We start from the raw sequence: 25,004 nt of genomic DNA, 5'->3' as shown, positions 1-25,004 counted from the left end.
TAAAATTAATATAAAATATAATATTATAAAATATTCAAGAAAAAAAATTGTATGCATCATGTTCAACATTTTTAAAAGATAAAAAAAACATTTATATATTCAGCAATTCCCCACGAAAACAGCATGATTCGAAAAAAAAGTTCTCCGATCGGGCTCAAAATTTTTCTGGGGGTTCCTTGGCCGATATAATTAGATCCGTATTTTTGGATTGGACATTAGGGTGACCTACGCCGTGTTAGGGTGGTTCGAAAAATGGCAATTTTAGTTGATTTTCGCAAAAACCACTTTTTTCATAAAATCATATCTCCGCGCCATTTCATCCGATTTTAGCTGTCCTAGACGCAAAAGAAAGGTGATTAGTTTGGCTATTTGGGAAAAATAGTAAGAAGTTCAAAAATTTAGCTTAACATTTGAAAAGGTTGAATGAAAACATAAAATGCTGTTTTGAAGGTCTCGGGACCAAAGAGCCTATGTCTGAAAATATTTTTATCGGATTCCTCGGAAAATTTCACATAACATATCAAAAAATGATGAAGTTATGTTTTCGAGATACGATTTTTTGAAAATAAAAACTGGATTTTTCGACGCGCCACGCGCAAAAATGGGAAAATGACGAAAACGGGAAAAAATCGACTTTCTTCACTAAAATTGCGATAACTTTAAAATTTCAGCGATGACCTATACATGTTACGGTACCAAAAGTTCCGCCTTTAAATTACGAAAATTTTGGTATCCTGGTAATCCTTATCGCATTTAACCTGGATACTTTCAATGTGATCCTTGTAAGTAAGGTTTTTGTCAAAAGCAAGTCCAAGATATTTCTCTTGATCCTCCCACTTTAAATTTACCTCATTCATCTTTATAATGTGATGACTTTTTGGTTTAAGAAAATCAGCCCTTGGTTTGTGAGGGAAAATAATAAGTTGAGTTTTTGAAGCATTTGGAGTAATTTTCCATTCTTTTAAATAAGAATTGAAAATATCCAAGCTTTTTTGTAATCTTCTTGTGATGACACGAAGGCTTCTACCTTTGGCGGAGATGCTTGTATCATCAGCAAAAAGTGATTTCTGACATCCTGGGGGCAAATCAGGCAAGTCAGAAGTAAAAATATTGTATAAAATTGGACCCAAAATGCTTCCTTGAGGGACGCCAGCACGTACAGGTAGTTGATCAGATTTGCTATTCTGATAACATACCTGCAGAGTAGGATCCGTCAAATAATTTTGGATAATTTTCACGATATAAATCGGAAAATTAAATCTTTTCAATTTCGCAATCGAACCTTTATGCCAAGCACTGTCAAATGCTTTTTCTATGTCTAGAAGAGCAGCGCCAGTAGAATAGCCCTCAGATTTGTTGCTTCGAATCAAATTTGAAACTCTCAACAGCTGATGAGTAGTTGAATGCCCAAGGCGAAATCCAAACTGCTCATCAGCGAAAATTGAATTTTCATTAATGTGCGTCATCATTCTATTAAGAATTATTCTTTCGAATAATTTACTAATAGATGAAAGCAAACTTATGGGCCGATAGCTTGAGGCTTCAGCAGGATTTTTATCCGGTTTCAAAATCGGAACTACTTTGGCATTTTTCCAACTACTGTTTGTTGAAATTTGTTGAAAATTTTGACCAGGCTACTTAAAGTTGCTTCTAGTAATTTTTTAATTAAAATGTTAAAAAATGCCATCCTCACCAGGGGCTTTCATATTTTTAAATTTTTTGATAATAGATTTTATTTCATTCAGATCCGTATTAAAAACTCCATCTGATGAAAATTCTTGTTCAGCAATATTATGAAATTCTATTGAAATTTGATCTTCAATAGGACTCAAAACATTTAAGTTGAAATTATGAGCACTCTCAAACTGCTGAGCGAGTTTTTGAGCTTTTTCCCCATTAGTTAATAGGATATTATCACCATCTTTTAAAGAAGGGATTGGTTTTTGAGGTTTCTTAACAACCTTTGAAAGTTTCCAAAAAGGTTTGGAATAAGGTTTAATTTGTTCGACATCTCTTGCGAACTTTTAATTTCGCAGGAGAGTGAATCTGTGGTCAATAATCTTTTGCAAATCTTTTTGAATTCGCTTCAGTGCAGGATCACGAGAACGTTGATACGGTCTTCGGCGAACATTTTTCAGACGAATCAGAAGCTGAAGATCGTCATCAATAATGGGAGAATCAAATTTGACTTGGACTTTAGGAATAGCACTATTCCTAGCATCCAAAATTGCATTAGTTAAAGATTCCAAGGCTGGATCAATATCAGCTTTGGTTTCTAAAACAAAATCATGATTTAAATTATTCTCAATATGATGCTGATACCTGTCCCAATTAGCTTTGTGGTAATTAAACACAGCACTATTGAGTCTGGTAACTGCTTCATGAGAAAGTGAAAAAGTTACTGGAAGATGATCAGAATCAAAATCAGCATGAGTCACAAAAGAACCACAATACTGACTTTGATTTGTCAAAACCAAATCAATTGTTGATGGATTTCTAACAAAAGACAAGGAAGTTGGCCCATTCGGATATAAAACCGAATAAAGACCAGAAGTGCAATCTCTGAATAGAATTTTACCATTGGAATTTACCTTCGAATTATTCCAAGATTGGTGTTTGGCATTAAAATCACCGATGATCAAAAATCGAGATCTATGCCGAGTAAGTTTATTCAAATCCCCTTTGAAATTATTTTTATTTTCTCCAGTGCATTGGAAAGGCAAATATGCAGCTGCAATCATAATTTTCCCAAAAGAAGTTTCAAGTTCAATGCCCAAACTTTCAATAACTTGTTACTGGTCGGGACATCGTACCCTCTGGGCCAGGAGGCCTTAAGACGCCCCAGCCGGTTGGTCTTAGAGCCACGGCCGACTGGGGGGCTCTGGGCCTCTTTTGCGCGCTGGCGGGACTAGCTAAAGCAAAGAGCCTTCTCATCAAGGTCGGCTCGAAGCCGAATCAAGGACACAAGACCTAGAAATTACTTTTTAACTTTTTGTATTTAAACTTACGGTGTGTGAGTGTGTGTGTGGTTAGTGCGGTGGGCCGGCCTTGCTGCTGGGAGTTGTTCTCGCTGCTTGGGCTGCTACGGGGTGCTGGACGGCCGGTGAGGCACAGGGGGGGGGGGCTCCCGTGCGCGTGCCCGATTTCGGATTCGCCTCCGAAACTCGTGCGGCGATCCTGGACACACGTGCTTCTCGAACTTGCTGCGGTAGAAACCCGGCTTCGTGGACTCCAAACACGTGCCAAACCACCGAAGTGCGCCGGTGGGCGGGTTGTACTCTCCAGGATGGACACATCTTGGCCACCAGACTGGCGATCGTCCGGAAGCGATCTTAGTTGGCAATTACGGGTCCTTCCAGGTGAATAGATGACGGTTAGGAGATTAGAGGGATATCGAAGTGGCTCAAGCCTTGTGGGGTACCAAAACTATCCAAATGATACCTGATATGACGCTGTAGCGGGCAGATCTCAATCTCCCACTTGGACTACACTTTGTAACTGTGCCGGGTACTATGTACTGGTGTACGTGCTCGCACTAGAATCTGGTAGTTATTTGCTCGTGTGCTGCTAAAGTGGGAAAGATCTTCTTCGTCGTTCTGCATATCAGTCGAACCCTCTTTACCCATCGATCGTATTCCCTTTTATTCCTTTTTGTGGTTCTCTGTTGCGTTTGCATGTGACGATCCCAATGGTCACGGTTTTATAGCACCACAACCGCTGGGTTAGTAGGTAAAGTGTGTGGACAGATATTGGACCTACGGTTTGTTAAGTGTGGTTTATTATTAATTTCCCTAACTGTGCTCTGTCTAAGTTACATTTAAACATTAATACAATAAATGAAAACAATACAAAACAAAACCTTATTCCCTACAAAATTAAATTAAAACTTCAAATAAATAGACGTGTTCCTATTTGCCATGGGCGAAGTTAAATGGCAAAATCGAGCGATTACCCGCAACGGTAACAAACTTTTAACTTAAAGTCACGTAACGTGCTATAAGTCATGCTACGGTGGATAACTATTGCAACTCCACCGCCATTTCGATTCATTCTGTTATTGGTTATAACTTTATAATCTGGATCACTTTTCAAATAAGTGCCAGTTTTTAAAAATGTTTCGGTTATAACAGCACCATGCACGTTATGAACTCGTAAAAAGTTGAAAAAATCATTTTCTTTCGCTTTTAAAGAGCGAGCATGAAAATTCATAATATTGATGGAATTACTTAGATCCATGATTAAACTTCAGGGTAAGAACAACATCATTCGCAAATTTTAATCCAATCTGGATTGCTTCCATCATGGATGTAGCATTACTCATTGTTTGAATCAAACCAAACAGTGAGTTTTGCAAAAAAGTCATTTTTTTCAAACGTAACATCGCCGAGATCAGAAGATCCCAAAGCGAGCAGAAAAATTTTCAAAAGTAATTTGAGGTACCTGCCCAATTTCAGGAAGATTGGTAGAGGATTTAAAATTCGTGGATGAACCCGAACCCGAAACAACGTTGGCATTGATGTTACCTAACTTTTCCACGGTAGGGGTATTTCTAGCATTGTTCGGGTGAGACAGCACGAACGTTTGATTAAAAGATGCAGGTAAAATTTCGATTTGGATTTCGGCTGATGCTTGGCACGAGAATCCAAAACCTTTTTTCTGATGGGGCAATCCCAGAAATTTGATTTGTGATTTCCACCACAATTTGCACATTTAAATTGGGTGATTTCTTTCACGGGACAATTGTCCTTGTCGTGAGAAGAATCTCCGCAAACCATGCATTTTGGAACCATGGCGCAATGATCAGTACCGTGACCGAATGCCTGGCAATGCCGGCACTGGGTCAGATTCTGGCCATTACCGCCATGTTTCTTAAAATGCTCCCACTTTACCCGTACATGGAACAAAAACTGAACTTTGTCCAAAAGTTTCAAATTGTTGATTTCATTTCTGTTGAAATGAATCAGATAAAATTGTGAAGTCAAACCAAAGCGAGAAATATTCCCGTTTGATTTTTTCTTCATTGGTATTACTTGGGATGGGGCAAAGCCAAGCAACACCTTAAGTTCGTTTTTGATCTCATCCACCGACAAGTCGTTGGAGAGACCTTTTAGGACCGCCTTGAATGGACGAGCATTCTTTGTCTCATACGTGTAGAAATTGTGTTTGTGGTTTTTCAAATAACCAACAAAAGTTTGGTGATCTTGTAAAGATTCCGTCAACAAGCGACATTCTCCTCTTCGACCAAGCTGGAACGAAACCTTCAAATTGCAAGTTTCCTTGAAATTCTTCAGTTGCGTTCGAAAGCTGGCCAAATCGGAGACGGAAGTCACTACAATTGGCGGAGCCTTTACTCGTTTCTCGACGGCAGAAGGCTCAGTACGAGGAGAAGGATCCTTGTCAACAGTTTCAGATAGGAGGATGGAGGATTGACCTCACTTTCAGAATCAGAATCAGACCTCGGATGAGGCTGTTTTCTTTTTCTGTTTCCGTTAGCCGGCTTAGCGTTCAAACGCTTCACCGACGTAACGACCAAATCTTCAGAAGATTTGCGTTTACCTTTGTTTTGACGCATTTTGCAAGCAAAGTTCTCTTAAAAAGATGGCTTCGTTTGTAAAATACAACAAAATTTCAGGTGGGGTTAGTCTTGAAAAGACTGTTTAGAATTTGGGAAAATAACTCAGGTAGTCTTAAAAGACTGTGAATTTTGTTTGAAATAACTCTGAGCTTAGGTAGCAAAAAATACCGCAGCTCTAGTGTCCGTTCACCTCGAAGGTTCGCAAGACACTGAGTTTTAAGGTATCCCTTTTCCCTTTTGTACATGTAGGACCTCCAACATTTGAAATCACTGAATAGCGAAAGCTACAATATTTCATGAATAATTGAAAGTTGCTAGTATTTAAAATTGAGGTGAAAAGTCATCGATTGTGATTGGATACTCAATAATATTTTAACTGAGTGAATGTACATGGAAAAGAAAATCTGAATAAATATAAAATAAAAAAAAATAAAATAAATTGCCTTTGGAATGGCACGGTTTGGTATTGCTTTGGTCTTTCCCATACAGTTTTTTTGTATGATTTCATGGTATTATACCATCTATTACTGGGCAACCAAGGGCACATTTTGGTATTTGTTAATATGCCAATTAATACCAAAATATGGTATTCCCGTGTTATTTACCCCTGCTCGGATGGTTGAAACCACGACTTGTGAGAGCCATTTTATCTTTGTTCCTCGTGTCTCATTGATGACTACTCTACACGGAGAAAAAAGAGTTCCTAAAATCGTGAACAAGCGTTCATGAAAATGGGAACCACGAACAAAGTGTTCAAATGCCATGGTACGTTTTTCGAAATCGTACCATGAGATTTGAACACTTTGTTCGTGGTTCCCATTTTCATGAACGCTTGTTCACGATTTTGGGAACTCTTTTTTCTCCGTGTACCCTACATACTTCATGGATGACGCCTATATCACATTATATCGTTTTCGTACTACGAAAAAATGGAAATAATTATCTTAAGCACATAACAATTTTCTGTTTTCTTGAGTAAATTTGACAATTGATGACTTAATTAGTGAAATATTCAATAATAAAAAGAAACTTACCAATTTTATATTAGAGTATTACATTCCATGTCTTTACTTCTTACACATTTAGCACTTTTAATAGTCAGGACCCGGTGCCTGCAATCCCCGTTACAGTTTATATCATTAAGAATGTAACAGAAAAATCAGGCTTCGGGTCCAGACTGTTAATCAATCATGTACCTCCTACCCGGTCAGCAGCATATCTTCAAATGGCAATTCCCATAAAATTAATTACAAGTGTATGGTTTTCTGCAATGCTTACGAAAATAAATTCCTTATTTGAGACAACATAAACAAGAATTTATCATACGGTGGATGTCGATGTGATGTCACGCAAAACAATATTATTTTGCACGTCGTCGGGCTGTATTAAATTTATACATGTATAAGCAAAAATTACTGCAAATACTTAAATCAATCGTCCTCTACATTGAATTGTATTTGTATATATACATAACTTAAATTGTATCATCTGTGCTAGATAACAATAAAATCTTGGGCATTTTATTGCACATATTTATTTTAGCATGTGCGCTCAGTTTTTCCCGTTTGTTACATTCACATTCAAGAGAGCACGTAACTCGTCGAAACCACATGCCATACCAATATGGGAGTTCAAACGTGGCAGATAAAACATGTGTGCCAGCTCTCGTTTTCACATGCTCGTACATTCTCTTCCCATGGTGTGGTGATTCCTAACCACGTTTACTAATATTCCAATGTTGTCCTGCAGCAATCCAATGAAGTGCAAAAGAAAAGTGAACAAAATTATAACCAAAATATATAAATATGTACTAACCCTTATTACCGAAAACTCCCAAAATCAACACATACATTACGTATTTATAAACATTTCAAACTTGAACACATATTGCGGAAAGAGAGAGGCCAGATATTTTATGTTTTAAATAACGGATTGGCTACTAGTGTTAATTTTGGCGTCGAGACGCTAACAACGTCGCCGGGTGCGAGTGAAAATAAATTAGAACGTAAATATATTTCGATCACAATTTTCGTCAGTGTAGTGCCTGCTAATTCAAAAATTGAGGAAAAAAGTATGAATCATGTTCATTAAACGGGCGATCGGATAACCTAGCGAGCGATAACTGTCATTTTGTCAGAAGTGAAACCAGTGCATGTGTGAAAAATGTTGAGGAGAATTTACGTAAAGCTAGTACTATTAATAAAATTAAGGAAAACACACAGTGATTGATTGTCAAGAAAATTTTACGATTGTAAATTAGACCAGCTTTGACCAGCTCAATTGGGTTCAAATCACGGTGAAGTGTGGAATCGACTCCTTGATATGAACCAGTGTTTTTTTTGTACATGTGTGGCTCCTGGATCTGTAATACAAGTGAAAATTTATACAATACAGTTTAATGATGGGTGTGTGCACAGTCTGTCTGCCTTCAGAGTTGGATTAGACTACATCGCATACACTGCGCTGTTTGAAAATAGAATAGTTTTGCCACGTCTCAAGTGTGCATCATCGTGAAAACGGTGGAAAATGGGGAGTCAGCGTTATGAGAATATTATTTTCTGCCTCTTTCGAATTCGTGGTAACCATTTTTGTTTTCAACTATAAACGGATTTAAATGAAAGTTTGTATTTGTATCAACGATGAAATAATAAAATTGCCAAAAAATTATGCATAATGAAATCGCAGTAATCGGACGCAAAAATTATAAGTGTTAATATAAATAGATATTCGGTGCACTCTCCCCATACCATATTTTAACACTTAGAAGAGTGGAGTCTTGTCGCAAAAAGAACGATACACGCCTGTGGATCCGTTGACGAAACTGCAAGTTTACAACCGTTCGATTTTTTTGTTAAGCTGTGGAATAAAATGTTCATCATATAAATATTTTAAAACCTACTGCCCAAACTGAAAAAATGGCTTCTGTGCCAAATCAAGTTTGCCAAAAATTATTTTTCAGTTTTTGTCACCAAATCTTCATCAAGGCAATTTCTCATTTAGAAGATGCCATCAGTGGAGGTGACTATGGGTACACCCAACCGGTAGTCGCATGATTGTGATGCATGGCGGCATGAAAGTATATCCGATTCTGCATGAAATCTGTCCTCATGCATTTTTCGAGAAATAGGGGTAAGGCATTTTTGCCCGTTGCCGACAGTTATCTACAATACCGACAGCTGTTTGCTGGTATTGCGAAAAAAAATCATGGTCAAACGAGGATCAAACCAGCAACTTCTTGGTTGGTAATCTAAAACGTTGCCTCTGCGCCGTGGGCGCTTGATGAATTGAGAGGGATACCCAAGTAACCGTGGGACTGTATATGGTAGCTTTAAATCCCCTCTATATCAACATATAAAGTATGCATACAGAGTCTCAAAACTTTATATTCACTTTATACGCATGGAGGTAAAATTGAGTGGCGACGGGTAGAGTTGATATAAAGTTATACCGCGGTAAAACGTCAAAATACTACCTTACCGACAGTACTTGAAATAGAAAAAAAAGCTTTGCGCGCAGCTCTCTCTCTCTTGGGAGAGTGCTTTTCACGCTGGGATGACGGTTTTTGAAAGCTTGTTTGTGTTTTTTGCTGTGTTGTGCTTCATTCGAGATTCTAAACTGCGTGTTGATTTGATGTTCTGAGATGTTCCACCTAGATGCCCTGCGCCAACCGTCTCGTCCGTCCTGAAATATGTTTACACGTATGATTTTTGTCGATAGAGTCTTCCTTCAGTTAATTGCATGAAAAAAGAATACACTAGACAGGTTGAAACAAAGTACCGTAAAACGGGGTGACTTTGATAGGTTTGCGATTTTTCCGCAAAATGAAGAGTACAATTAAAATACGTAAAGAATGGTTCAGAAACATACTGACCGTGGTAGAGAAGTGTTCAAAGTACCTCAAGAAGAACTTTTCATAAATTTTTGAAAGGTTTATAAAATTAGTTAACTATAGTTAAGAAAATGTTGATGGAAGTCATTATTTTAAACTTCTCAAAGTGTCATGATTTTCTCAATGAACATGATTTTTAATCGGAAAACGGAATGCATTTTCGGATTCTTTGGACAATTTTCCACTAGGAGAAGGTTAAATAAGTTTGTAAATAATAAATTATATGTGTTTTTGAAACACAATTAAAAAAAAATCTCCAAATTTATAGGCAAATTCAGTTGAACAAATTTCATGTAAAATGTGAAAACTTGTGATTCGTGCTTCGAATTCAGTATAAAATGCAATAAAAATCGATAATTTTACAAACAAAACTAGTTTTAACAAATTTAGGCAAAATTCAGACTTTTTAACAATTTTACCTGAAATTTATATGTATTTTGTTAAAAAAGCTTATAAACTTAGTTAACTTAACATAAACATTGATTTTTTTTCTTACAAACTATATCAGCTACATTAGTAATGATACATTTAACGCACAAATAAAGTTTGAACATCTTAAATATGATTTTAACAAAAAAAAACTTTGACTATCAAAGTCACCCCGGAATTAAAACTAAGAATTTTTAACGTAACTATTTTTCTAAACACTATTGAAAAAACTTTTTTCCAAAATAGTGCATGGACTTTGTGTGGCCTACCCCAGTACATGTTTTAAAAATAATAATCTTGAGAAAAACCTTACTTGTTGGAAAATATTCTAAAAACAAATTGAAATCCTATCAAAGTCACCCCGGTTTACGGTATTTATTAATCAATACACTTCAAACCTTCACAAAATATTCATCGACGAACGGGCCAGGGCACGGAGCGCTGATTGCGCACCCGGTCCCGGGGTCTTGGTGCAGTTTTCGCCGGCGGCACGCAGCTTCATGTGCAGCGCGGTGATTCCGAGGGACTTGCACTTTCCGCCGACGTACAAAGCGGCCACATAGCAGCGTAGGGCGAGCCTCGTCACGATCAGCCTTGACCTTCATGCCACCGGTGCCCCGCCAGATAGTTGCTTGCCCAAAAGATCCGTAACGTGGACGAAGGTATCGTTGAAGCTGGCGTAGACGTATGTCACTCCGCACACGATCTCGTCCGAGCAAAACCTGGACCTCCTCCTAACGATTTTTCCTGCATCAACAAAATTACCACCAAATACTGCCAAACTTGCTTTGCCCTCACTAATGTTGAGTTAGTGTTTTGAAACATTTGAAGAAATGTCAAAGTGTGATGTAACTTTAAAAGCTCACTTTACATTGATATATAAAGCTTACCATTAATGCTTCGAAACATTATTGAGCTAAATGCTTTGAAACTTTAATTGGCTGTTCTATATGTCATTATACAGTAGGTAATAATGTTTCAAGCTATAAATGTTTCGAAACATTGGGAAAGGCTATTTAAAGTGTCATAGCATTGGGAAAGTTTATTTAGAGTGGATTTAGAGTTTTGATTTAGTGCTTCTGGTTACTTGGGTAGAGCACAAGCACATTCTTCACTTTGAGCAGTTTCTCAGGGATGTTCCAGCATTTATATGTATTAGGGTGGTCCGAATCCGGGCTTTTTAGGGCTACTCCCTGAAATCAAAGATTGACCTATCACTAGGCTAAATTCCAAATTTGAGCTCATTCTGACCACGGGATCCCCTCCCTCCAATCGCTTAACGTTTGTATGGGAAAAATCGTCAAAATGTATGGAGAAAAGCAACTGTTTTGAGCATGACCATGAGCATGGTTGACTGCCAATGAGCTGCTACTCCGTTACTGACAGATCAGCTGAAGTTAAACAATGAATCAAATATGATCAGTGGGAGCCAACCATCCATTCACTGTTTAACCTCTCCCTACTTTATGTTTAAGATCCCTACTTTATTAGTCAATACCGGCGCCCTCCCAAGAAGCCTGCAGTTCAACGAAAGGGAGGAATGTTGGTCCGATAGTTGAAGTTGCAGACTCACCAAGCACATAGTTTTTCGCTACAGTGAAACCTCTTTTTACACGGTGGGTTACGTTTTTCTAATTTGAAGATTTCTCTGAAACGACGCAACATTTTTGCAATGTTTTAAAAGCAATTTGTAGGTTTTGTTCAGATCTACAAAACGCTTTTAGAAGCTTTCAAAAATATTGTATGGTTTAAGAGAAATCTACGAAACAAAAAGCGTAACGCCACCGCGTAAAAAGAGGTTTCTCTGTATATACTTGTTGATACCGCTTGAGACCGTTGAGTCCACAGCATCTCCTTCAAGCATCACGTGATTATTATTTTTTTTTTGGTTAGTAGGATAAGGTATTGGCTTTTCGATGCCTCCCGAGCTACGATGCTATGGGGAGGACTTTCATAACAGACCCGTCGGCGAGCCTTCCGAGCAACGAAGCTATGGGAAGTTCTTTCTGGTTAACATACAAAATCACTCACGCACAATTATTTTGCTCCACTACTCGACTACTAACTCGACGATCCAAAATGTCAGTGCGTCTTTCGATCATTATATAGAAATGGCTTTTTCACCATAAAAATAAAACCTTATTCGAAAAAAATATACACAATTTACCCGACACCGTGCCTTCTGATCAACGATGATATAGAAAGGGCTTTGAAAATCACAAAACAATTAATTAAGATTACAAAAGCACAAAAAAACACCAATTACTCACCGAAAATGACGCTCAAGATACAAATAATTCAGTAAGGCAAGCGCGTGGCCTCGCCGCCCGCAATTGACTGAAGTAGGAAACAAAATTAACACCCTGTTACTTTGAAACACAACTACTACGACACACGAAAAAATTAAACCGACGGCGTGCCCTCCGATCAACGATGATAAAGGAAGGACTGATATTATCATTGCTAGCAAGAGATAGCACACATAAAAACACGATTCTGTCAAGCAAGCACGTTGCCTCACCACCCGCAAGCGACACACACAATTCATGACAAAAGGCACACACAAAAAATCACTTTTCACTCCGAATATTTTTTACGACCACGCGCTCCCTTTACAAATTATGCACTCACCCCATACGAACAGCGACACAAAAGCACAAAAAAATAACCTGAATAATCACGACTTCGCGTCCCCACTTCCAGTGCACCAATGATGCTATTATTCGATTACCACAATTACTCACCCCATACGAACAGCGACACAAAAGCACACACAAAATTAAAAGCAACTGTTATACTTTTTTATCTGTGGAAGGCGCCATTATTATCCGATTTTTAAAATTTCTCAGATATAGGACCTTCATTAAATTAAGAACAACTTTCCCGAAGACACCATATTTTTGGGATTTTTCCCGCGAAGTTATTAGCGCCCTGAATTGACCAATTTTGCGCGGCCAGCTGTAAGGGGCTACCTAACAACGATGTTTATTTCCAATTCGTACACGCACGTGCTTCTCTCCATTGAAATAAAGTATCAAGTATAAAGTACCAAATTCCTAAATTCTAGGAATTTTGCCTCCTTTTCTTATTTAGTAATAAAAAAAAAACAATTTTCAATTCAATTCGGTTTTATTAGTGAATCATGTTACAATTTGTACATTCGCAGTACATAACAGAGTTTTGTAGTTCCTTTCAGCTGTGTGTTAAATCTCAATCCATTATGGAACGATTATTACTTATCACTAAGAGATTACCAAGATTAAGAAAAATTTAGAAAAAAAAAACCGATTTAATCCCACCTGGGGTGAGATAGAGCCTTTCTTACAAAAGGAAGATAACGGCAGTTGAATTTTTTTGAAAGAAGTAGCTAAATAAAGAATGGTCTATTCATTAATCAATTCAAAACTCAACATGATTTTTTCATAAATCTGGAAAGCGCTGGTTTTTGCCTCATTTGCCATGGCCGGGTGTAAGCTGTGCTCGCACACAAGCATTTTCGATTTTTTAAATCAGAACAAATTATTTGTGAGGCAGAGAATTAGCTCACAATTTGCGATGTTCGTAATGTTTTCTGCCTATCGCAAAATTGTTCGTATTCTATGAGTGTTTTTTGCACTTTTCAAAATATCAAGAATTAACGAGAAAACAAAACAATTCCGTCTTGCTCCAGAGCGTTAAAGTGGTTACAAAATGACTGGCACCCGAGAATTTGCCGTGTTGTGAACGATGTAACGGTAAAGCCGCATAAATGTTTTTGAAAGCTTTGAAACGCCTACTGGAATTCACTAAACTGACATTTGGGCGTTAGGCAAAACTGTGAGTTTTCAATAAGCAAGCCAGAAAATTATGTAGTATGCATTTAGGCGTTTTTGGGATTGGGAAGCATACTGCGACTGAGCGCTCGGAGAGACTTCACTACGACAAACGCAAAGGTACCGAATGAACCACCTTGACTCATACGCTGGGTTCATTGCCAAGGAGCCGATACGATGAACCAAAATACAGAATGAGCAAAAAAAAAGGCAAAAGAATGAGCATGGGGCTTCAGAACGGATAGCTGCTTGCGTCTAGTTTGCGTTCACTGAAGCTTAGCATAGATAATCATGACAGGCGATGTGTGATGAACGAGCAATCGATAAAGCAACTTGCACTAAAAGGGGGTAATCTAGTATCAAAACTCTATACGCGCCAGCATTGCTCGCGTCTGCATGTGAAGCTCAACTTGACAACTTGTCGACGAGGCGACAAAAATCATCTCACCCGCTAGAGCAAAAAACTCCGGCAAGGTGAAGAGATTTTCCCCGGTTACTTCTTGCTGGGCCGCATCGCCGCTACCGGCAGCGTGGGATGCTGCTGCTTTCTTCTTCCTCGTTTTGTGCTCCTCGAGGTAGGCCTTGCGCGCGTTGCATCCGCGGTAATTACAGGTATGGTGGCCGTCACACTTGGCGCGCCTTGGTTTGCTCTGCCTTGTCCCCCAAGTCCGCCTTGCACGGCAGTGCACACTTCTCCGAGAGGTGTGTTTCACCGCACTTCACGCAGTGGGGCGGGAGGTTGCAGTTCCGCGAGCCGTGGCCGAACTTCTGGCAACGGTGGCATTGCGATTCGTCCATAGGGTTTTTGGAGTAAAACCGCCAGTTTACCCAAAAACCGTCTAACGCCTTATGGCCTATCTACAATCACTTAGCTTAGAACATCTAAGTAAAGTAGTTACTTAGGAAAGTACGCAACTTACGGCCGTCATCCACAATCAACTTAGAAATTTTGCTGGGCTGATATACGTTGCTATGCAGTTGTTTGTTTACCTTTGATATTGAAACGTCAACTTACCGTAGATTTTGAAATTTTTCAAACCATACGTCAGTTTCTAATTTGATTACTTTTCCATTGTAGAAGCTCGGCTTCATTTCCATTGATTCAAATTTCTAAGCTAAGTGAAATTTTCTAAGCTAAGTGATTGTAGATAGGCCATTACCTTTTTTGCGTACACGTCCATCGTCGTCGTCGTCGTCGGTGGTGCTGCTACCGTCGGTGTTGTTGTTGTAGCTTTCCTCGTCAAAAATCGCGCAGTAGCACCAACATTAGAAAAAAAATGCCATGGCACACTTTTTTCGTAATGTTGATACCACTGCGTGATTTTGACATTTCGAGCGTTCACCATTCGAACGTCATTTTCGCTTAAAAAGCTGGATAAGGAAAGGAGCCAAAATTCCTAGAATATAGGAATTTGGTACTTTTTTTTTATTTCAGTGTCAGGTTCAAACTCTCTCACGAGCTTTCTCGCCTGCCTGTTTACCTAAAAACGCGCGCGCTGTTTCTTTGCTTGGACTTTTGTCGTCGTCGTCGTTTTCGTTTTCGTTTGCCTTCCGCTGCGCTGCATTCCTGGCATGTTTATTATAATTTTCAACTTAAATAGCAGGTTTGATTTGATCGCGGGAAAAATCCCAAAAATATGGTGTCTTCGGGAAAGTTGTTCTAAATTCACTGAGGTAAGGCTATAATCCTGCTCTAAAAATGAACTTTTTTATTAAAAGCTCGTAGACCCACCTTCATGTATACTAGGGTGCCCAGAATATGAGACTTTTTCTTAAAACCTCGTTCCACAAGCTGATTGTTGTTCCTTGTGCTATTTTAGGACTCTGGGTCAAATATGAGCTAAATCGATCAACATTTACCCATTAAATAAATATATGAAACACCAAATTTTCATATGGTTTGGTCTGCACGTTGCGCTACTTTCATCCAAATATTCCCAAAAGTGAGATTCTTATTGGAAATTTAATGTTCGACAACTTTGTAGAACATGCCAAAGCTGTAAAACTGGATCCTGAAAAGTTATTAGCGATTTAATAATGTCATTTTTGTATGAAACACATTTTTTTCACCATCTTCAGGTTCGAGTATCAATGGGTTAATCTTAATCAATTTCGCTCAAAATTTACATAGATGCTTAAAATAACCCAAAAACCCGTTTTCCGCTTGTGGAGCAGGCGGTCATTTTCAACTAGTTCAACACATTGAAGATCTTGCAACTATGTCTCAAGTTTTGACCACTTAAATGAAATTTAAGTTCTTTTTTGAGGTAGGATCTAACTTAAATGCATGTACACTCAAACCCCGATGATTTTACACCAACTGTTGACAAACGAACGGGGTCACTTTTTAGTTTGACACCCCTTTTACACAGAGTTCACACACACTGCCAAACCATTGTTTTGATAGTGTGCGTTAGCGCCGTGAAAAAGTGACAGTTCGTCACTTTTTAGATTGACTTTGTCAAACCAACGGGGTACAAACTAAAAAGTGTCAAACAAAAAAGTGACCAACCTCCGAGGGTTAAGTGTCAACTATGTCCGGATCGATCATCCAACCAACCGTTGGTTAACCCATCATATCACATATCACCCATTGTTGGTAATGAGTGAGGAAGGCACCAACCATAGGTGGATTGAGTTAGTTTTCAGTTGAAAAGTGCAATTTGATCGTTTGAAAATTTACCCGATCGCACCCCTTAGAGGGGGTGACATTGAATTAAATCAAGCTAAAATGATGTTCAAATACAAAGATAGGGTCAAACAAGTCATCCCACAGTGTACATTGTTTGAGAAAAACGTATTGACATGCTACATTGTTCGGGAGTGGAGATTAAAAAACTTCATCATCCCGGTACGAGAATCAAACGCACCTCTGGAAACCGTATTACGCCGTACGCCGCAAGTCGAAACCCATCCCCTACCGGTCAGTATTCCCAGTGAGCAGATTTACTCTTTGAAGGGATCTAACTTTGCCGAGCCAGACAGGAATTGAACCCATCACCTTCCGTTTACGAGGCGAAACCCGTAACCTCACGGCCACGGTAGCTCGGCGATCATTTAAGTATTGCCATTATAGAGCAAAATGTCACAATTAACCGTTGATTTTTAAATTTAAATTTTTCGAGAAATTATTTTTAATCAAAAACGTACCTCAACTTTAGACATTTGCCAAACATAAAAATTTTCAGCAAAGCTTTTTTTTAAAAGATGTCCACTACATCTGCCTTTTGAACAGAATTATGTTTCATTGAAAAGAACCTGGGAACTTTCAAAATCATTAAAAAATCACTTTGACTCAATATCACCCCCACAGATGGTATATAATCATTAAGTTTTTCGTATAAGCACCAATAGCCAATTACTAAGAAAGAGTGGGAATACTGACCACACGGCAACGGAAAGATGCTTGTATAACTCGAAAAGTAAAATGACATTTGCAGACATGATATTCCATTTCAGTTTGCTAAACATGATAACATAGTAGATTTGACCTTTGGCTTCGGCTGGGATTACTCGTAAACAAGTTGTTTATGTGTAGTTCCCGTTCATGTTTGAAAAATCGAGCAAGAATATGTTGACGAAACAAACACAGATAGTTCTAAAAATAGAAACAGCTTATGTTCAAAAGATGTTTTGGCAAACTTGGTAAAACCTAGATGACCGCAAACTTCTTATTGATTGAAAAAATAATTTTCGGATCCTATTGGGTAATAAACAGCTTATAAAATAAATAATCTATGTTTTGCATTGTTTAATGCTCAAATTTGTATCCGGGCAATATTTTGCTGTTATTTCATGACAAATTGTACAAAGATAAGATTTACTTTCGGTAGTATCCAGCTTGGATTTTGGAGTAATTTCAAAGAAAGTTAGAAATCTGGTAAATTTGGTTCGATTTTTTTTTATTATTGGAGGTAATATTGGTGAAATATAGTTGGTTAGAGTCTCCAAAGCTTATTCATAAGAAGTTTGAGTGATATCAACATGAATGCACCGATTTTGTGTGACTTTTTTGAACAAATATCCCATAAAATCGAAAAATAATCTTCAAAAAAAAAAGTTGCGCTAGACCCCCCGACGAAATATTTCGGTATACCCCGCAAAATGTCGGGAAAGAGCCCTTCTTTCACGGTGCCAAATATCAGACATACCGAATTTTTTATCATTTGTTTGTTCTAAAAAATACACCGTGAGTAACCAGCGATGTTGATTAGTACTCAAACATGTTTGAAAAAAAGAATGATCTCCAAATGCATAATAATGAACTTGAATGATTTTATATGATTGATATTTTTATTATTCATGGTTATAGGGTCATCCATACATGACGTATCTCTGTAAAAACTAATAAATCACAAAAACTAGTAGTTTACTTTACTTTAGTGACATTACCCACAAATAAAGTATTAAATAACGAAAAAGAAAAGTTTTTAAGCGAACGCCTCGGATGTATTTTATAAAAAGCCTCTTTAAAGTTCATGTCTGCCATGATATGTTCTTGAACGGTTTTCAAAACGTTTGACTAACTCATTTCAGAATCTTAAAGGCAGTTGGGCCATCTAAATTGTATTTAAATATACCAAACTTGTAGCGCAAAAGAGCGCACCAGATTATTTTGAAGAAAAGATGTTCACCTTTTTTGGGACAGCCCTAACTAATGAACCAAATTATCAATGTTGATGAAAATTTGGGAGGATGTTGAGCTCGAGAAATGTAATCTTTGGGATATTTGAAACGAAACTATTGGCACTACGCCCCCCGGGGCATGGCCTTCCTTTGGGATATTTACACTTTTTGAAAATGTCATTGACCATATTTTCATTAAAAATCGTATGATTCGTTGAAAAATCATTCCAAATCCACACAAATAACGGAATTTTGAAATTCGAACAACAACAGCGCGTCAATTGATGTACTGTAGTTTTTTGGCGATATTTCCGAAAAAAAAATTCTTGATGGAATACTTAATTACCGAAGATAGAAGTGATTCATAAACCAAAGTGAAACCATTACCTTTCTCTAGTAATAAAGTAAAACATACTTGTTCTAGTGAAATTACAAGAGAGTGGCCCAACCATGGTCCTCAAAATAGAAGGGTCGAGAGAAAAGTTGCATGTTGCATTATGGTGTAATAACAAAATTGATTTTCCAGCACAGCAATTTTTCAGTTCCTTTTGGGGTCCTAAACAACTACCCAAAGTTTGAGAAAGATTGGTTAAGTCCTCACATTGCGCAAAGCGATAAAATTTTCCATATAAATTTGTACGGGAAAAATTATTTTTTTTTTAATTTTACTCTCTTCGGGAAAGTTGTAGAGCACATTCCAGAGCAACCGAATATGAATCCGAAAACCATATTACACCCTAATATAATGTTGCATCCAATTGACAAATTACTACATAAGTGTTCCGAAATTGTGGCTGCTTTCAATATGTTAAATGACTGTAAATGTAACGCGTTTTTTCTTGTCTATTCAATTCGTGCATGCTATAGCAAACGCTAAAGGCGTCATCCATAAAGTACGTCACGCTCTAGGGGGGGAGGGGGGGTTGTCGCAAGTGTGACAAAGTGTGACAAGGGGGAGAGGGGGGGTACGTGAGACTGTGACGTCACGCTAAACTATTTATTTAATATTGATTTTTTTTTCTTAAATATAGCTTTAGAAATTTAATGTTTGATAACTTTTACTCATAAATTAAACACGATTCAAGGCTTTAAGAAACAGAGTTTTTGATAATAGATTTAATATGCTTCAAAAAGTGGTAAAATTACTCATTTTCAGAAGTAAAATTACACATTTTTTCTGACATAAAAGACGTACCCCTTCCCAGATGTAATATTACCATGATTTTTTTTACTGTGTAAAATTGTACAAAAAACAAGATAGTGCGGAGGGGGGGGGGGGGTCCGACAAAACGTGACGTACTTTCTGAAGGGGGGTCAGAGCCAGCGTGACAAAGTGTGACATAGGGGGGAGGGGGGGTTAATTTTAGCCGATTTTAGCGTGACATACTTTATGGATGACGCCAAAGTGATATCCTAACAAACCAAGATGGAATGTGAAACATTTATTGACGCATGATATAGTTTTTATTTATTTTAAGTTCTAAGGCTTAGCTAAACAGCTGTAGAATTATCAGCCAGAAGCAATTGCGTGGTTTATATTCTAATATAGGATTATTCCTCCACTAACTCACACAGCAGTTGCCCCGACCCCTCTTCGTTTTTCTTGAAACTTTGCTTTAAGGTATGATTTTGGTCCCTGACCATGAATCCGAGATCAATTTTTCGATATCTCGTGACCGTGGGGCTGTACGGCTCCTTAAATTCTTCTGTAGTTTTACTAAGACACGTTCCACAATAATTTCTAGTTTGAAACCTTGAAAATATAGAAATTTGGTCGTAATTTTGAGTTTTCAACTCAGGAGGAGGGTAACCGTATAAATTAGAATCGTTTCTGGACTCGGGTGAGAGCGTTCTTTCCAGCAGCCGGCTGTCTAAGTCTGAATCAGTTTTAATCCAACAAAATATATAATAAAACATTAATTTTCTCTGTAGCAGCATGATAATATGCAAGTTCCGCGATTATAAAAAAAACTTCTTAAAATTAATCAGCTAAAAATTAAATAAAACAAACATTGTCTCGACAGCAACATCATTGAGAATAAATTTGAACACCTTAAAATTAAATTGACAATTATCAAACGGGAATTGTCTCTACAGCAGCATCCGATTGCTTGCCTTGAGAATAAAACTATAACCCTTAAACACATTATGCCATTGGTCGCAACCGTCCAACTCCAAGCGAAACTAACTTGGGGACACCGTGGAGATTTTCCCTTTTCCCCTTAAAAAAGTGGAGCATCAACACTTCTCGTCTTCCAAATCCCTTTCCTTGTCCCTGGTGCGCGGTGGAGATGGGAGCGGCCAGCAATGGAGGGCTGTCATGGTGGTGAGAATCTAGTTCAGGTGGAATTGGTTCTATTTCTAGGCAACTTGGGCTTAGACAATCATCACATTACATGGTGAAATCCAGTCTGCAATCCGCTAAAATCACCGTCTCCTAGCGAAGCGAAGCGAATGACAGTAACCGTTTAAATTAGAGCAACACATGTCTCATGGTGAGAAACATTGGAAAGTGATAAACATTAATAAAGAAGTTAATTAGCGAAAAAAATTTGCACTGTATTCCGCCGGGGAATTGAACCCCGTTCTATCTCACGGTATGAGATAGAACGGGGTTCATTTCCCCGGCGGAATACAGTGCACAATTTTGTCGCTTATTATCTTCTTTATTCAATGTTAATCGCTTTCCAATGTTTTTCACCATGAGACATGTGTTGCTCTAAAGAAATTTGGTATCAAAAAGACTTTAGTGTAACATTAGGCACCCGATTCGATGACGTACAGAAAATTCAAAAAAAATCATCAATAAAAGTAATAAAATAGTTTAAAAATCTCCCATTTCCAATTACTTAAATTCAAAAATCAAGAGACACGTAATTTTCTTCGAAATTTTTAGCTTCTGAGCAATTCTCTACGGAATCGGTCTTTTTTCTTTAATTTTATTTTTTGTATTTTTTAATCCAGCTGAAACTTTTTTGGTGCCTTCGGTATGCCCAAAGAAGCCATTTTGCATCATTAGTTTGTCCATATAATTTTCCATACAAATTTGGCAGCTGTCCATACAAAAATGATATGTGAAAATTCAAAAATCTGTATCTTTTGAAGGAATTTTTTGATCGATTTGGTGTCTTCGGCAAAGTTGTAGGTATGGATACGGACTACACTGGAAAAAAATGATACACGGTAAAAAAAATTTGGTGATTTTTTTATTTAACTTTTTATCACTAAAACTTGATTTGCAAAAAAACACTATTTTTATTTTTTTATTTTTTTATATGTTTTAGAGGACATAAAATGCCAACTTTTCAGAAATTTTCAGGTTGTGCAAAAAATCTTTGAACGAGTTATGAATTTTTTAATCAATACTGATTTTTTCAAAAAATCGAAATATTGGTCGCAAAAATTTTTCAACTTCATTTTTCGATGTAAAATTAAATTTGCAATCGAAAAGTACTTCAGTAAAATTTTGATAAAGTGCACCGTTTTCAAGATAAATCCATATTTAGGTGACTTTTTTTGAAAATAGTTGCAGTTTTTCATTTTTTTAAATTAGTGCACATGTTTGCACACTTTTGAAAAAAATATTTTTGAAAAGCTGAGAAAATTCTCTATATTTTGCTTCTTCGGACTTTGTTGATACGATCTTTAGTTGCTGAGATATTGCAATGCAAAGGTTTAAAAACAGGAAAATTGATGTTTTTTAAGTCTCACCCAAACAGCCCACCATTTTTGAATGTCGATATCTCAGCAAGTAATGGTCCGATTTTCAATGTTAATATATGAAACATTTGTGAAATTTTCCGATCTTTTCGAAAACAATATTTTCAAAATTTTCAAATTAAGACTAACATTTTAAAAGGGCCTAATATTGAATGTTTAGCCCTTTTGAAATGTTAGGCTTGATTTGAAAATTTTGAAAATATTGTTTTCGAAAAGATCGGAAAATTTTACAAATGTTTCATATATTAACATTGAAAATCGGACCATTACTTGCTGAGATATCGACATTGAAAAATGGTGGGCTGTTTGGGTGAGACTTAGAAAACATCAATTTTCCTGTTTTTAAACCTTTGCATTGCAATATCTCAGCAACTAAAGATCGTATCAACAAAGTCCGAAGAAGCAAAATATAGAGAATTTTCTCAGCTTTTCAAAAATATTTTTTTCAAAAGTGTGCAAACATGTGCACTAATTTAAAAAAATGAAAAACTGCAACTATTTTCAAAAAAGTCACCTAAATATGGATTTATCTTGAAAATGGTGCACTTTATCAAAATTTTACTAAAGTACTTTTCGATTGCAAATTTGATTTTACATCAAAAAATGAAGTCGAAAAATTTTTGCGACCAATATTTCGATTTTTTGAAAAAATCAGTATTGATTAAAAAATTCATAACTCGTTCAAAGATTTTTTGCACAACCTGAAAATTTCTGAAAAGTTGGCATTTTATGTCCTCTAAAACATATCAAAAAATAAAAAAAATTAAAAATTGTGTTTTTTTGCAAATCAAGTTTTAGTGATAAAAAGTTAAATAAAAAAATCACCAAATTTTTTTTTACCGTGTATCATTTTTTTTCCAGTGTAGTCCGTATCCATACCTACAACTTTGCCGAAGACACCAAATCGATCAAAAAATTCCTTCAAAAGATACAGATTTTTGAATTTTCACATATCATTTTTGTATGGACAGCTGCCAAATTTGTATGGAAAATTATATGGACAAACTAATGATGCAAAATGGCTTCTTTGGGCATACCGAAGCCACCAAAAAAGTTTCAGTCGGATTAAAAAATACAAAAAAAATCGAATGACCGAAATCCTAGAGAACCGCTCTTCTTTTTGAATTTGCAATAATACCAATGTTCTACAAAGTTGCAGAGCAGGCAAAAACAAATATATAGATGTATAACATAAGAAATTTTCTTTAATGCTTCTCGAGTTATCAGAATTATCACAATATATGTTTTTAAATTGTTGCTATTTATGACGTGTCTCCAATTTTTCGAAGTAGACAGTTGGAGGGTAACGGGAAATGAGGTGTCCAATGTTACATAAAAATCCCTTTGACAGCAATTTGTTATCTTTCACAGTTTTGGGCTAGAAATCATTGAAAAACGTTTCTCAGCCAAAATCCAAAACACATCACGAGATATCGAAAAATGTACCTCGAATTCGTGATCATGAACCAAAATTACCCCGTGAGCAATGTGTTAGGGAAATCGAAGTGTGGCAATTTATATTGCTTTCATGTGAGTTTTCGGAGAATAACCCATTATTATTATTTTTTATAATAGACACCTGATTTCAAGTCGAATGTTTTTGTTGCACTGGGTTTCTGCACAACACATATTTTATGTATATTAAAATCAAACTAAATTTGTACGTTATTTATGCTTCGTGTTTCTTTCAGATAAATTTCAAATAAATTGGCCGCTTCTAACTACCTCCTAAACTCCCCCTGACCCCCCCCCCCCCGGCCTCCTCAACAACTTCACCTTGTACGTTTTATTGCGGTACAGTTTCATATGCAGCATATTATGGTAATCTCAGAAGACACACAAAAAACTTACCATCTTGCATGCCTAATCTTCAAGATGCTTTTAAATGAAAGAAATGTCATTATACAGCGTTCCTGTTGTATATAAAATAAATCTTTTTAAATATGACAATCAATCACTTGAATTTCCGACATTGTTTCAATATACACTTTTAGTTTAGGCAGTTGCTAGTCATTATTTTGGCTGCACTGGCGTGAGTTGGAGCATTTTTGCCGTCGAATAGTGCCTGAAAAATAGTGCCATTACAGTGACTGAAAAATATAAATAAGATTTAACCACTGTTAAAATCGAAAATAGGCTTATTGTCGATCTTTACGAAATAGTGAAAAGTTTAGTTGCAAAGAACAATAGTTGTACACAGTTGTCCCAAAGTGAATCTACAGGAAAAAAAAAATGTTAAGCATACAATATCAAGCTTGGAAAAATTTGGTGGTGTAGTTTCACATGTAGTGAATAATGAGAACTTATCGTGCGTTAACATTCTCTCTGACCCATTCAAGTCAAGACCTATTTTTTATAATATGGTATAAACTGGTGAAGTATTTTGAAAAAAAAAAAACATTGGCTTGCTTAAGTTAAAAGTGGTAGCTAATTGAAGAATTTACTTACATTGAACCAAAAACAATGTTGGATATATTTCGTGGTCTGAAAAGTTTAGTCAAAATTAGTCATGTAAACACCGATTCTCCCGTTTTCCGGTTGCACTACTCCATAACCGTGATGATATTGATGTCATTTTCATTGATTGTGACCACGAAGCAATATGTTGGCAATCCTATCGACTGTGTTCACACTAAAGACATACCAGAGGAAGTACTAAACACTTACTGCTGGATACACTCAACCTACGCTTTGAAAAGCCTTTTCCTAAAAAAGGTTGGCAGTGAAGTTCCTTACCCCGGCGTTGGAAACTCTGATGGCAAGAGTTTGGACAAAAAGATTTATAAGTACTACCAATGGGTGTGTTTCTGTCTGTTTTTTCAGGTGAGTCAAGAAATGAAAATATAAAAAATGTTCTATTTTTGAGGATTTCCTTCTTACCATACATTACGTGATAACACGTGGTACACATAACAATCAAACTACACCGTTTTCAAAATACAGGTTACTTGCA

The 25,004-nt window shown here is 36.9% G+C and overlaps 1 protein-coding gene across 5 annotated transcripts in view; it reads left to right on the top strand.

Moving 5' to 3' along the window:
- Nucleotides 1-25,004, top strand: part of LOC120424737 (innexin shaking-B) — a 75,401-nt gene that overhangs the window by 9,896 nt on the left and 40,501 nt on the right. For 2 of the 5 annotated variants that reach the window (XM_039588928.2, XM_052708117.1), the window contains exons 1-2: nt 6,758-7,756; nt 24,046-24,874. The exons of 1 other annotated variant lie outside the window; for it this stretch is intronic. In XM_039588928.2, coding sequence (XP_039444862.1) covers nt 24,515-24,874 — 360 coding nt within the window. In that variant the 5' untranslated portion in view covers nt 6,758-7,756; nt 24,046-24,514. Of the gene's footprint in view, nt 1-6,754; nt 7,757-24,045; nt 24,875-25,004 lie in introns of those variants that run through there. 2 more of the 5 variants (XM_039588930.2, XM_039588929.2) reach the window with 2 other exon arrangements.

The sequence above is a fragment of the Culex pipiens genome, chromosome 1, assembly GCF_016801865.2.
Source record: "Culex pipiens pallens isolate TS chromosome 1, TS_CPP_V2, whole genome shotgun sequence".
NCBI classification, from domain to species: Eukaryota; Metazoa; Arthropoda; class Insecta; order Diptera; family Culicidae; genus Culex; species Culex pipiens.
Note: the sequence above shows the minus strand (reverse complement) of the source record. Positions and strands in the feature narration are given on the sequence as shown.